The sequence below is a fragment of the Chanodichthys erythropterus genome, chromosome 16 (assembly GCF_024489055.1).
Source record: "Chanodichthys erythropterus isolate Z2021 chromosome 16, ASM2448905v1, whole genome shotgun sequence".
NCBI classification, from domain to species: domain Eukaryota; kingdom Metazoa; phylum Chordata; class Actinopteri; order Cypriniformes; family Xenocyprididae; genus Chanodichthys; species Chanodichthys erythropterus.
The window spans coordinates 19,957,103-19,973,088 of NC_090236.1; the positions used below are offsets into that span (position 1 = coordinate 19,957,103).

General features: G+C 36.5%; 1 protein-coding gene across 2 annotated transcripts in view; it reads right to left on the minus strand.

Annotated features, from left to right (window-relative positions):
• Window positions 1–787: 787 nt before the first annotated feature.
• The window catches only part of slc1a7a (solute carrier family 1 member 7a), a 29,570-nt gene continuing 14,371 nt past the window's right edge, over window positions 788–15,986 (minus strand). The window contains exons 4-11 of one of the 2 annotated variants that reach the window (XM_067362383.1): window positions 11,336–11,378; window positions 10,611–10,842; window positions 10,430–10,529; window positions 7,676–7,909; window positions 7,271–7,465; window positions 5,373–5,507; window positions 5,184–5,283; window positions 788–1,060 (exon numbers count right to left, since the gene is read on the minus strand). In XM_067362383.1, the coding sequence (XP_067218484.1) occupies window positions 788–1,060; window positions 5,184–5,283; window positions 5,373–5,507; window positions 7,271–7,465; window positions 7,676–7,909; window positions 10,430–10,529; window positions 10,611–10,842; window positions 11,336–11,378 (1,312 nt within the window). Of the gene's footprint in view, window positions 1,061–5,162; window positions 5,284–5,372; window positions 5,508–7,270; window positions 7,466–7,675; window positions 7,910–10,429; window positions 10,530–10,610; window positions 10,843–11,335; window positions 11,379–15,986 lie in introns of both variants that reach the window. The other variant, XM_067362382.1, reaches the window with a different exon arrangement.

Genomic DNA, 15,986 nt, shown 5'->3' on the forward strand with positions numbered 1-15,986 from the left:
CAAATTTGAACTCTTAAGTCACATTTAAGTCTAATTTGTAATCAATAAATGTCATTGCATTAGATAATAAAATATCAAATGATGCTGGAGCTGTTCTCAGTAGCTTATAAACATAACCTCTCAGAACTGACATTTAACCAACTAGTGTTTGGATGATTTTTAGTGTATTTATGATATCATTTTTGACTTCTCACTTTTTTCCAGGGGGTTTCTGTGTTGGCTACAGGTCTGGGTGGAGGTAATGGCTGAAAATCTGATCTAATGCATTGACATTTTCACATTTTTAAGTGCATCAAATACTTTTAGCAAATACAAGTTTCCAAAAACTTTTTGGGGCCAGTGTATGTGATCACTGGTGGTTACATTTTCCCTCTCGCTCTCTCTCTGTTAGTGAAAGAGAGGATTTAAACAGACAAAGCTTTGAAAAAAATAAATAAAAAAAGATAAGACGATCTCAGCAGCATAATATTACTGGAATAAAACAACACATATCCAAATTCCCCAGACAAGCTGTCCATTAAGATTGTTGTTCTTCTCTCCTGTAGGTCACATGGAAAGGACACAATAACAACAGCACTCATACGTACACCGATCTTTCTCCACACGTTTCAGTGAGACACTCAGCCATCTGGGGATAAACAGGGTTCAGAAAATCCCCATAGCAGGTCCAAAGATTTACGGCCCTGATCGCTTCAGATTCCCTACATTCACACATGTGCTCAAAATCCAAAGGTAGAGAAACAGAACGGCTGGCATCTTGCAGCTTTGTTTTGGTCTCTGAATGAGTCTAGACATTGGTCTCCAGACCGTTCATGTCAATGGTACAATGCTCTTTGTCTTTATGGTCTCTTTTGTAATGGCATGGAGACAGGTGAGGGGACTTCTTCTTATCGGTGGGCTTGATGCCCTCTTCCAGCTGCATTAGACGGGCCACGTCAGGTGACAGGTGCTCGAGTTTCCTCATGGGGCCTGTCGGAGGGGGCTGGAAGCAGCCGTTTTTCTGATAGGACATCATCTGCTGGATGCTGATCATAGGCTTGGTCTCACAGATGAGAGGAATCTGTAAAGAAAAGACAAAATCATCATTTTATAGCTACTGCTGCGTGAAATGGGCATCAGATGCATTCATAAGGCCCCAATATACTTTAAGCAAAATCGGAGAACAAACTGCTGTGACATCAGTTTGTTTTGGGAATTAGAAACTGTTTGCCAAAGTTTGCTCCAGCTGGTAAACACTGTCAAACTACCATTGGTCCATGACAGTTACATAATAGATGGGAGAGGCTCTGAGCCTCCACCTTCTTTGATGTGGAAACCTTATTATTAGGAGATACAAGGGTCCATGGCTCTACCATTGGAGAAAGCATAATGGCTAACTTGGATCATGTGTGCCTTGATAACCAATCACATTACAGCCTTGACGTTATTGAATTTCGTTCAGAGATTTGTGACATGTCAATGACTGTTTGCGGACACCATAGAAATGATTGAGAAGTGCCATAAACTGAAGCACCTGTTGCGCAGTTGTTCTCTTATTTTTTTGGTGTAAACTCTGAAAATAGATTGATCCAAAGTGAATGTTTAAGCACAAACATGTTGAAGATTAGCCGATCGGGTTGTTGATTCATTAAATGATAAGTATTTCCTCACAAAAGCAGTTTATTCATTGTAGTGAAGCCTCTCCTCCATTGATATCTATTAAAAAAAGCTCTCTGGTCTTCTTCCCTGAATACCGCAGCATTAACAGGCGTTACATTTTTTTGTTGTTGTTTTTGCTAACCTTGCCTAAAAGTGGCTTCTGCTACAGTTCATTTTTTCTGTTCGGTTCGTCAATGCCAGACACGAGTGAAAACATGAATACACTGGAGAGCTGCTTTATTAACGTTTTCTCTGCAAGTGTTTTAAGTAGCCAGCCAGCACCCACATTTTTTACCCAGATCTTCTTCTTCACAGTTTTTTGGATCAGGAGATGGTGTACTATATCTGAAGATGCATAACAGCTAACAGCATTCCCTGTATAACAGTGAAAAGACGGATGTCCGGTAAATGACGTGGAAGCACTGTGTCATAAATGATGGAAATTCATGTCAATGGTAGAAAAAGACTTAAAGGAACACTCATTTTCCAACTCCCCTAGAGTTAAACAGTTGAGTTTTACCATTTTCGAATCCATTCAGCCGATCTCCGGTTCTGGCGGTACCACTTTTAGCATAGCTTAGCAAAGTTCATTGAATCTGATTAGACCGTTAGCATCGCGCTTAAAAATGACCAAAGAGTTTTGATATTTTTCCTATTTAAAACTTGACTCTTCTGTAGTTAAATTGTGTACTAAGACTGACGGAAAATAAAACGTTGCGATTTTCTAGGCTGATATGGCTAGGAACTATACTCTCATTCAGGCGTAATATTCAAGGAACTTTGCTGCCGTATCATGGCTGCAGCAGGCGCAATGATATTACGCAGCGTCTCTCACAAATGTCTCCATGGTTGCAAGGCACATTCCCTGTGCAAGCAGGGGGTTACAGGCGCTGTGTAATATCATTGTGCCTGCTGCACCCATTGTACGGCAGCAAAGTTCCTTGAATATTATGTCGAAATGAGAGTATAGTTCCTTGCTATATCGGCCTAGAAAATTGCAACTTTTCATTTTCCATCGGTCTTAGTACATGATGTAACTACAGAAGAGTCAAGTTTTAAGTAGGGAAAAATATCAAAACTCTTTGGTCATTTTTGAGCTAGATGCTAACGGTCTAATCAGATTCAATGAACTATGCTACGCTATGCTAAAAGTGGTACCGCCAGAACCGGAGATCGGCTGAATGGATTCGAAAATGGTAAAACTCAACATTTAACTCTAGGGGAGTTATATTTTCTGATAGTCTTCTGATTTTCTGGGAGTCTATTTTCAAAAAGAGTGGAGTGTTCCTTTAAGTTGTAATCCTAACGTAACGTAACTGCTCCTGCTGAGCTACCATCCAGCAGAGTTGAGCTCCAACCCCAATCAAACACACCTGAACCAGATAATGAATGTGTTCAGAGTTACTTAAAAATTTCAGCTAGGTTGGAACTGAAGTCTTCAGGAAGGTAGCTCTCCAGGAGCAGGTTTGGAGACCACTGCTTTAAAGCAATATATAGAGTGCAACAGTCCAGAAGTAAAAACTTCATTTCATTTTCTCCATAGGGAACTTGATTTTTAACAATAACTTATAAACCTTTAAAGACAGCTGTACAGTGAGCTACAAGGTTGTTAACTGATAGTATTTGCTTCTGTTGAAGTCGTCAGTCCACATTATTTTAACTTAGTTTTAAAATAATCATGTTTAACAGGATAATTTGTGTTGAAAAACTACATTAGCCGTGATGCTGTACAGAAAATTCCACCAGAGAAACAAGCAAAATGTGCCAAAACATCTCTTTAGCTCCGCCCACTCCCATGAAGCACACTGTAAACCTGAATAAGTTGGCGAAACTCAAATAATTTGCTTCAAAATTTTTAAGTTAAGAAAATCAAAGTAAGCAGAACTGGCAGATTTTTATTTTATTTTGAACTCAAACATTTCAAGTTAAGACCATGTAAAACATATGAGTACACTAATTCATACATTTAAATTAAAATGATCATTTAACCTCAATGTAGATTTTTTTTAATGTAAACTTAGCTTGCTGTAACAAGCTAATTCAGAAAATGCTAATTTGCTAACATGTTAACAATAACATGGTTTAGCACTTGCTGAATGAGTACAGCAATATAAAGCATTTAACATACTTGCTCTCAAACCTCTCTTGATGGTAACTCTCCAAAAACCTACATGAAGAGAAACTCTTCTAAATTAACATTAAACATTAATCACTTCTAAATCTCCCACTTAACATTAATCTTGCAAAAAAAAAAAACATTATATAACACTTAATTTGAGCATTTACTCTCCCTTTCGAGTGCCATCAAAGTATGCTGGGAAACTCAAAAACAATGAAAAAGTTCAGTTTAATTAAAATATATAAGTTCTGTGAGCCTGAAGGAAAAAGAAAGTTCTAAATACTCATTTGACTGAACTAATTTGTTTAAGTTTGTCCTACTCAAACCAATTAATTATTTTGAGCATTAGAGTTTACAGTGCATAATTGAGTCGGCCTCACTACACTCTCAAAATATTTCAATATATTGTCTGGGCTGCTGGTTGTAGCACAAATGAAAGTCGTCTTGATCTTGGTGCAGCAGCTTTTTGCATTAAACAAACTCAAACTTTACAAAACAAACTCCGCATTACAACGAAGAGGATGGACAGAGAACTGAACAAAACACCAGGTTTAAATACAAGAACAAACAGGGGAGCTTACAAGATAAATTAATCAGACACAGCTGGGACAAATGAACTCAATGATGGTAACCATAGAAACAAAGAGTGACGGGAAACTGACTGAAATACAAACTGAAACATTTGCATATTTTAAACTTAAATTATATTGTTTATATATATATATATATATATATATATATATATATATATATATATATATATATATATATATATATATATATATATATAATCATTTGTAAATGAGTAGTTTTGTTTCTCCATTGTTTTTAATTTGATTATGCTGTTCGTAATGCTTCATGGGATTGTAGTTCTTTCCTTCACTAAAGCCGTTAAGTACACAGCCTTGTTACTGAGTGTAAAGCATGCAGCACATATTTACATATTCATCTTAACACCACAATCATCATTGTGGGCAGCCTTGGGATATTTGCTGTATTACTGCACTCTAAAAAATGCTGGGTTAAATATGGACAAAACCAGGGATTGGGTTTTTTTCACCCAGTCATTTTTTTCAACCAATTTTGGATTTATTTTTTTAGCAATATAGTAATACAGTAAAAGGCATGTTTTTGCTCACCCCCAAATAGGGGCAAATTTGTGGGGTATTTTAAGCTGAAACTTGACCAGACCAGATACTTATATTACATCATGTGAAAGAGGGCATAATAGGTGCCTTTTAACCCAACCTGCTGGGTTTGTCCATATTTAACCCAACTTGGGTTGTTTTTAACCCAGCATTTTTTAGAGTGTGCAAAGTTATTTCAAAGTTCATTTTACCACTAAGTGAAGAACAAAAAAGAACTTTGCCCTGAGTATAACGGAGCCTTTATTATATATAAGAACCTCTTTTAAACCTATTCTCACCTCCTCGCCCTCCTTCACAAAGTCTTTTCTGCATATGTGTGCCATGATTCCTGTGGCCAGAGCATCACCCATCACGTTCACCATCGTCCTGAAACGATCCCTAACAAATACACAAGTACAATCAGAAATTCAGAAAACACTCTGAAATGAAACCATTTCAGAAATGAATGAAAGAGAGAAATTTCTTACAGGGCCCAATCCACAGCAATAATTAGAGTGATGTCATCTGTAGGAAGTCCCACTGAGGTTAACACTATCACCATGGTCACCAGGCCGGCCTGTGGAATGCCGGCAGCACCGATACTGGCTGCTGTAGCAGTGATGCTGAAGTAAGAAGCAAAAAAATATTATCCTTGAGGAAGAACTTACTGATACCTGTCCTGATCTATGAATTAACTTGATGTCAAAGGTGATTTTACTACTGGGGTAATACAACATCTGTCATCTGATTTTTGCAGGATATACAGTCAAACCAAAAATTATTGACGTTTTTGATATTTTTGGTATATTTTTACTAGTGGGTGCAGGACAATATAGTTCATTTATGTAAGTGAGGATAGCAAAATAAAGTAAACTCTGACATATTATACCCAAAAAATCTTCATACAGTGGACTACCAGTAAAATTGATAAACATTTGGAACCAAAAATTATTCAGACACTTTGATTTGCTTAAGTGTTATATGACATGATTAAGATTTTTTTTTCTGACACAGTTTAACTCTGAGATCTTGTCATATTTTATTGCCATTTTTTTAAACTATAGTGAATAAACTGTATTAATGAATGAAATATTCAAGGTGTCTGAATACATTTTGGTTTAACTGTATAAAATATATTTTTAATTTATCATAATGATTTGCCATTAATGTATAATCATTAAAATTTTCCTTAAATTAATGTAAATTTATGTTTTTTTTTTTTTTTTTTTACAAATGGAATTAGTATTTAAGTTGAAAAATGACAGATAAATCAAATAACAGAATCCAGTCAAAGATACATCTGAATTACTTTACATGAATATTTTTAATATAATATAGTATTACTTTAGAAAGAACTCTCTTCTGCTCTCCAAGGCTCCATTTTTTGATCAAAAAAATATTTATACAATGAAATATTATTACAATTTAAAATAACTGTTTTCTATTTTAATGTATTTTAAAATGTAATTTATTCCTGTGATCAAAGCTGAATTTTCAGCATGATTACTCAGTGTCACATGATCCTTCAGAAATAATTTTAATATACTGAATTTGTGCTCTATTATTATAGATACTCAATTATCGTTAATGGTTCTTATTATCAATGTTGGAAACAGTTTTTGCTGCTTACTTATATTTATGAAAATCACAATTTTTTTCTGGGGTTCGATGAATAGAAAGTTTAAAAAAACAGTATTTGAAATAGAAATTACACATGTCTGTCTTTACTGTCACTTTTTATGCGTTTTTGCTGAATAAAAGTATTCATTTCTTTTTTTTCTTTCTTTTTTTTAAATATCCTACTTTCCCAAAATTTTATTGGAATAGTGAATCACTGTTTCCACAAAAAAAAAAAAGAAAAAAAGAAAACAGCACTACTGTTTTCAACATTGATAAAAATAATAATTGTTTCTAGAGCAGCAAATCAGCATATGACACTGAAGACTGGAGTAATGATGATGAAAATTAATCACAGGAATAAATTACATTTTAAAATATTTTAATTTGTAATAATATTTCACAATTACTGTTTCTACTTTATTTTTGATCAAATAAATGCATCTTTGGTAAAGGGGACCATAAGAGGATTCTTTCAACAACTTAAAAAAAATAATACATTTATTATATGAATAAATGTATTTATACTTTATATAAATTGAATAAGTGACATCATATTCATATATGAATAAATTAAGTGATTCCACTAATTTGGCCTTATAGATTATGATGTTTGAAATGTACATATAATTAATGGAATTATTAATGTCTTTATAATGAATTATAATGAAAACTATTCAGATGGAATAGCTCTCCCTGTTGATATTCAGACAAAAAGTCAAGATGAATAGGAGCATAGCCATTATAAATGTGTTGAGATGAGGTTTACCTGATGGTGATGATCTGCCCAAAGTCCAGCTCATAGTTGTTGACTTGAGCGATAAAGATGGCTGCCACGGCCTCATATAGCGCAGTGCCGTCCATGTTGATAGTAGCACCCACAGGAAGCACGAAGCGAATGATGCGACGGTCGATGTGGTTGTTCTCCAGGAGGCACTTAAAGGTGATAGGCAGTGTGGCAGAGCTGTAGTAAAACAGAAGTGCATCAAAGTTTGTGGTTTACATTTGTGCTATATTTTCAGCTCAAGGCTGGAAATACTCTACAACATTTGCCCAGATTTGTAGTTTAGTGTATGGTAGCCTAGTGTTTTAAAATCTGTTCAGATATGAAAAATTCCATATAGTGTTTTACTGTCTTTAGTTTATTATAATCTAGTAGGTACTGTACTCTTACCTGGATGAAGTAGCTAATGAGATGAGAAGGGCCTGTAAAATCCCTCGAATGTAGACAATGGGGCTCTTTTTCGTAATGAAGAAATACATTGAAGGCAGGATGAACAGGCCATGAAGCACCAGCCCCATGACCACAGTGATGGCATAGAAGCCCAGTTTCTTCCCCATAGCCGAGGGGTCATCCATTTCCAAGATCTTTCCAGCCACCAGAAACACAATCCCAAACGGGAAATACCTGCAGTGTTGCATCAGAAACAGACAGCATTCTTAGGGATTCACTAAATTCACCACTTTTGCACATGGTATGTAGGTGCAAATACTGGGTGCAGTGCTGAAACTGCACTGGATATTCAGTATTTAAAGACGACCTATTCTGCTTTCTTTAGTGTGTAATGTATCTGTTTGAGCATGAAAAAGGTCTGCAAATCAAGACCACAAATTCCATCCCTAAGTGAGTTATTCTCTATGAAAGTAAGAATTGTTTCTGAACTCCCTGAAACGCCTTGATTGTAGTCTTGTTTTCTTCCGGTAACGAACATATCACAGTATTCATCATTAAAATAATTCCTGCCTAAGGCATATGCAAAAAAGGGGGTGCGGCCTGGTTTAGTTGTGTTAGTGGTGTGTTTATCGCCATGTCCAAGAGACTCTAGGGCTTTTCACACTTGAAATAGTTAACCCTGGGTCATTCTAAACCCCAGGTAAATGGAATCCTGGGTTATCTTGCTTCACGTTTCACACTGCTCATAATTTACCCAGGGTTAACAATTAATCCTGGGTATTCGTAAGCTAACGTTTCACACTGTGCATTCCTAAACCCTGGGTTAACGTTCTTATTTTCATATTTGCTGTGTCATTGATTGGATAAACGCAGCACGCTACCTGTTTATATGGCTTTAAAGGTGGACTCAGTATTATTTCAGATACAGTTTGGAAGTTAGTCAGGCCGACGCCAACAACAAACGTCTAACCATTCAACATTAAAGGGCATTTGATAGTCGAGGAGAGAGAACGAGCAAGAGGGAGATTTGAAAATAAGAAAAAAAAAACTGCAGAACGAGAGATGGGACACAATACAAAAGAGCTCAAAAGAAGATTTATGACTGGGCAAACGCTTTAGGACCCGCGTTATATTAGAAAAGCTTTCCAGCGCTAAGTGGGAAGGCCTGAAAACAGACGCGGAAGCTGCTTTGATTCCGCCTCACATGTGAGTAACACTGGGTTTGATTGTCTGGAGCTGCTGTTCTGTTGCTGATTAACAACAAACTCTTGTTTGTATTTACACTTGTGTACTGTACGCTCATTTTTTGTGCTTCCTTGTCATTCTTTCATCATCTGCGCTTTATTTTTCGTGAAGCATTTTGTTGTGCATCAGCTTGTGGTAAAGACATCCACTCGCATTGCGTGTGTAACAGTGGCCAGATAGTGAGAGTTTTGCAATTAAACTATTGCACACTGATGACCACTAGGGAATGCGGTGTTTAGCATCATTGATAGTGCGTTTGCCTCGCCTGTCAGCAGCGAACGGGCCGGGGTTCGAGACTGACTCGGAACAGGGTGGTTAGGATTGGAGTGTGAGTTTTGGAGGCGGAGCAATGAAGAGAGGGGTGGGTTTGTTTGGGTTGATATCAAATATCAAAAGTGTTCAACAATGAATGAGAAATTGCATACAGCACCTTTAACATTGCAGATTATAAAAGGTAAGAATGAAATGGTCTCTTTTTCACTCAAATTGCCACGTTTTCTGTCAGCGTTTGACATTTCCACCCTCAAACGTTGAATTTACTGTTTATACACAATACATAATGTTTCCGTGACTGTCCAAAGCAGGCAAATATGAGTACAAGATTGGTAGTCTGTTGCTAAGCGTCTAGCTGTAATATTCTAATACCGCATTGTTTCACACTGTACAAGTTTTGCACTGCAATGCGGGGTTAACACCACAAAGGCGGTACATTTTTTTAACATTCAAACATAAAAAACTATTCTAATAGACCCAAAGAACAAAATCAAGACTTTGTAAAATGGCCCAATATGGCCTCTTTAAATGAAGTCATTGATATTCCTTTTGCACAAACATGTCTCTTTTCTATGTAAATTAGCTGATTATAGATTGAGCTTCATTTACACATGTTGCCCGGTGCATTTCATTTCAAGTAGTCTAGGTTATATATAAAAGAGATGTTTGAGTCGTTCTAGTGATCATAGAAATAGTCGTTTATAAAAGAAAGGGTATTTTGAACAAGAATATCATAGTTTTAGTTAAATGAGACTAAAATTTACCTAATATTTTATGGGCGTGTTTGTGCCGTTGCCTGATCTACAGTAAATTATTCCTGTAGTGAATCGGGTGCTAAACTAGTGCAATAATAGCGCAATTTAGCGCAATTAGTGAATCTGCCCTTTATAGTGTTTACAATGGAGAGCCTTAAAATTACGTTGTTAGCTTTTTGAAATGCTTGTGATCTTGAATAAATATTCAAATGCCCAACTTAAAAAAAATAAATAAATTCAATAAATAAATAAATAAAATTAAATAAATTACCAAAAATAAAAGAAAACAGTAACTTTCACTTTGTAAAAAACAAAAAAATATAAAATAAAATAAAATGCTTAATACATTTCTCAAAAATTAAAGGAAAAAAAAAATCTAATTTTCAGGCACAATTTGGTGATCTACATAACTCTCTATGTAGCGGCTCTAATTATTTGGTTTATTGTCATATGTAAGTTTTGGGATCATGCTTGTCTTTACCATATAACAATGGCCACAATTTTCAGCACAGCTTCATTCAGACTCTGACAGAAGTTGACGAGAGCGCTGCCATTTGGTCCCATTCTTCCAAGCATGATACCTAAATGATGAGAATTCTTGAGTATTTATAAAACAGACTGGATTAAGCTGTGGAATTCCAGATGTTGATGCTACAGCTCACCCATAGTAGCTGAGAAGATCACGATACCCAGGACGTTCATGCCTTCACTGGTGCCAGGAAGCGTTCGGAAGACCACATCGGGAGGTGGCGTCAGGTCAAGGGAGAAGTTCTGGATGTCTGTGCCATTGTCATCTTGGATTCCATAAATGAAGACCCGTTTTGTGGTGATCTCTTGTATATCCTGACTGATGGTGGGTTTAGGCTTCATGATAGGGATGCTTTTCGTGCGATACTACAATTCAATTGTAATTCATAATTAAGATGACATATAAAACAAATTCACAGCAAAACTCACAGTAATGCAAAGATATACAATACCAAAGGTATAGAACAAATGCACCTATATTAAAATTATACAATGCGCTGATCATTTTTTTCCATGTTATGGCCGATAACGATAAATAGTTGATATTACAATTCTTAACCATTTTGTCTAAATAAATTAAATAAAACACTTAAAAGCTAAAATCATTCTTTTCAAAAGTAAATTCAGTCATCACAACATTGTAATTTACAGTATTAAAAATGGATTTTCATTTTGAGATCAATAAAGATTACATATAAGAGTTCCTAATTTATGTGTCTAAAGATTCTTCAAGTGAGCAGTAGATGTAATAAGGGAAATGAGCTGCACAATACCGACTGATATGAACAAATGCACAAAAATGTAATATTAGCTAATAAGGCACAGAGCATGAAACTAATGGAAAAACATAAAAACTCACTTGTTGAAAAGTTGCTTGGACCAAGTTGGCTGGGAACATGTTGCTGATGGAGGAAAGAATTGTTTTTATAAACATTATAACAAATATTAATGCTTATACAGATTATTAACATGCATTCGGATTTTTTTTTCTGCTGAAAATACCAAACTGGTTTATTGAGATTATATACTGATTTGGTGCTGGTCTATCTGGTAGACAGAACTATGAATGCCTGTGATGTCCAATTGTAGGCATAACGGCTTATGCATATGTTCTTCCTATCACCAGCAAAATACATTAAAGGTCCTATGACATGCTACTTTTTGGATGCTTTTATATAGGCCTAAGTGGTCCCTAGTACTGTATCTGAAGTCTCTTTCACAAAATTCAGCCTTGTTGCAGAATTTCAGCCTCTACAAGCCAGTCCCACAATCAGCTTTCCTCAGGACATGCCGTTTCTGGGTCTGTAGATTTAAAGCGGAACTCAGTAAGATTTGCGAAGCTCCCCCTACAGGTTCCTTCAGTGAATCACACTGTCATAAATACTCCAAGCGCAGCTGGACTACAACGACTACAACGCTCACTCGTGCAGTAGTTTTGCAAATACAGTACAAGAAAGAGGAGGTGGGTAATTTGCAAATACAGTACACTCGATGGAGATGGGTAATTTTCTAAATTGTCTTATAAAGTCATTGTTTTTGAATTACCGTAAAACATTTTGTCACTCTCGCGTGAACGTGAACATGTGGCGAGATTGTTTCGGGTCGGTGCAGCTCAAGTTTTAGGTGCTGTATAGAGTGCCCCAGGGATGATGTGTTTTTGTAGGTCAACCCGGAAGTTAGCGGTGCATGGGTTCCCTCGACTGAAAGCCTATTCATTTTTCCCATAGACTTTTGGAAAATCATAGAAAATAAGCTCTGTGTTTAACAAAGGGTTATGACACTTACACGTTTTGTCTATCAAGATAATCTTTACAAGTTAACACAACATTTATAGATTTTGAAGCCTAAATAAAGTCGTCAGATATAATAGGCTAACAGTAGGCTATAAACGAACTACAACACACCATGGTCGTGGATCAACGTCACCATCACTGTGCGTCCTCAAACTTTATTTAGAAAACAACTTTATTTAAAAACATGCTCGCTGATTATGATCTGTGCTGTTATGAATACTTATCCACTTTTTCATGAGAAATGCTGTCCAAATGTCCTGTTTTTAATGATGACGTCTAAAGTCCCCGCCAAAGGAAGTAGTCCCTTTTAGCAATTTGTTAGCAACCGCCGATTTTAAGACACAGTAAAGGTTTAAAAATATCACAAGCAGGTTATAACTGGTGTGTTTTATGTCATAGATCAAAACGTGAAAGTATTTAGAGGCTTTGTTAACCACAGACCTTATTTCAGGCGATTTAGCAAAAACCCATTCAAGAAACCCATAGACTTTACGGCGTTGGAACCGGAAGTCCTAAAATGCTAACTCGCTTCCGGGTTTTGCCTACAAAAACGCGTCATCCCTGGGGCACTAGACGTGTCAGAGCCAGAGGGGGGTTAGTGCTCGCCTCAAACACACCACTACAAGTCAATTAACCATCGTAAGGACTTAGAAAACTATTTATGAAGGTAAAAAAAAGTTACTTGGTTCTGCTTTAAATGCTAATGAGGACGAGAGAGGCGGGGAAAGGTGGAGGGTGGGTGTGGCCTTAACCAGCTCGCGGCCACGGGACCATGCGCTAATGTTGACAGTGGATGTATCGCAATGGCTCGTAGACATGCAGTCATTCAAGCTTTCGGTTTGACCCAGAATCTGATCCGGATGGAGAAGCACTGGATGAAGTTGCAACTCAGCAGCTACAGCAGGACGTCTCCGAATGGTTAGTTTAAAACATTGTGTCTGGATACGGTAGCCTACTTTAGCTGGTTTATGTATGCTGTTAACGTACAGTTATTATCATGTAGATAATGCTAGCCTACATTGTTTGCTTTTCATGTTGCTCTGATTTGCTATCGTGTATATATTATATATATATATATAATTATTAGCTATAAACACTAACCAGCGCAACTAAATTAGTCAGACCTCTGCCATTATTACAAATTCCTTTTCGGATAGGTGCCATTGTGAAAAATGTGCTACCATGCCAACATTATTTATTTGTTTATATATTTTCTATTTCATAAATCATAAAGGTTTTTACAATCTTTCATATTACAATTACATCAAGCTCTGCAATCTGGAAATGTGGATATCACGTGCGCCATAACACCAACAGCAGAACGGTTATCCAAACAACAAAGAAATGTACAACACTCACATTACAGTGTGTGTATTATTCACACACACACACACACACACACACACACACACACTTGATGCTATGCTTTGCTCGTTTACAAGGCATGATGTCTCTCAAGGAAAAAAATATTGTGCTCGAATCTCATGGCAGTAGCTCATTTTCTCATGGGCGGGCAAAGCAGAGAAAGGGGAGGTAACCTCTCCCCGTATGACGACATAGGGAAGATTCTGTCTGAGCTTTCATTTTCTCAATTTACCCAGGGCTCGGTTTACACCCATCACCATATGCAGGCTAGAGGAACTCATATTAATGTTAAAAAACCTCATAAAGTGAAATTTTCATGCCATGGGACCTTTAAGAGCATTGCAAAATAGTGCATATTGTGACACACACAGTCAACTAATCCTAATCCAAGTTTTAGTTTGCTTATCAACACACTGTCTAGTTAACACAGAGGGACCCAGAAAACAAAATTCAAATAGCCTTTCAGTGGAGGTCACTAAAGTCACATGCTAATTTAATACCTCTCTAAGTCTACCTGTCTAAGACTTTGAAATGCAACGTTAATAAACTAAGCTAATCTTGTGGCTGTATGTAAATAGTTTCCTCCTCTTTCCTCAATAAAGGCCATATGGTCTCAGGCTCAGATCAGTAATCAGTTTAGGCTCCAGTCTTCACCACACACTCCAATGACATGGGGTCATGCTCTGTCACGCTGCATAGGCGACAGGTGGGGCAGAAATTCCCTATTCCTTAGTCCTCAGCCAACCCTAAACTGAGCCACGTCTAAGCTCTCCTGATCCCTCAACATCACAGCCACTATACTTTGACATCTCTACAGACATTCAGGCTGAAATGAATTCCCCTCCTGACCTATGAGAACTACGCATCAACTAATGTAAACACGTAAAGTAACACGAATGTAGTGGAAATTTGTGATGGAGAATGAAATGAGTAGTAATAGATGTAGATGTGTTTTATGGAATATGGAAATTGGTAAAAAGTTACTGTTAGGGTTTGGTTTAGGTTTAGTTATTTGTAATTATGCATAATTTATTGTTATTACTAGAGTAAGTACATAACGTGTGCCTATGTCACCTTAAAATAAAGGGTTACCCTTTATTTGTGTCCTCTTTACATAATGTTACATGTACTTACTGTAGTAATAACAGTAAATTATTCAGAATTTCATAACTGTAACACTAACCCTAAGTGTTGTTAATTGATATCACTCAGTATATAAATGCAGGGTTGCCAACTCTCAGGCATTTGGCGTGAAACACACTTTCAGGCTTTGTCTCACGCTCTCATGTTGCCCAAGTAATCCTCACACCAAATTAAAAAAGCCGACGTGCTGCACAGACCATTTGCCATTTGTCTGACATCAAGAATAGCGAGAGGTATTTTGATGTCATTCGCCATTCGGTCTGCACAGCGCCGCAATAAGTCGAACACACATATTGACAAGGTGGCTTTAATTAAACTAAAACCTGAAGACCTGCAACCTCTTGATTGGACCAGTCTATACTAATCACATTTTCCCCACACCATGCAAGGTCAATGTATTTAAGCTGCTGAAACCCACCTGCAAGACGATCACCGAATATCTTTATATGTCATTGTGAAACATAATATTTGTGCACATAAAGCAGATTTACGCATCTATTTTAACTATTATTAATTTGAATTGTTAATTTTAACCTTACATACTTAAAATCCCTGCATGTTTACAACATTAGTTGTGAGATTTGTTTCATGTAGTTACTGTACCTGATATTTATCCAAATGAAACAATATTGAATCAAGATCGGAATCATATCGCAAGCTTATGAATTAAAATTGTGAAATAAAAACAGTTGGCTACCAGTTATTGTACCATGTACAGTGGCATGAAACAGTATGTGAACCCCTTGCAGAATCTGTGAAAATGAGAATTATTTTAATAAAATAAGAGGGATAATAAAAAATGCATGTTATTTTTTGTTTAGTACTGTCCTGAGTAAGATATTTTACATAAAAAATGTTTGCATTTAGTTCACAAGACAAAACAATAGCTGAATATATTAAAATAACCCCATTCATAAATATGTGAACCATTGATTCTCAATACTGTGTGTGGTTACCTGATGATCCACGACTGTTTTTTTTGTTTTGTTTTGTTTTGTGATGGTTGTTCATGAGTCTCTTGTTTGTTCTGAGCAGTTAAACTGAGCTCTGTTCTTCAGAAAAATCCTCCAGCTCCTGCAGATTCATCAGTTTTCAAGCATTTTTGCATAATTGAACCCTTTCCAGCAGTGACTGTATGATTTTGAGATTCACCTTTTACACTGAGGACAATTGAGGGACTCAAATACAACTATTAAAAAAGGTTCAAAC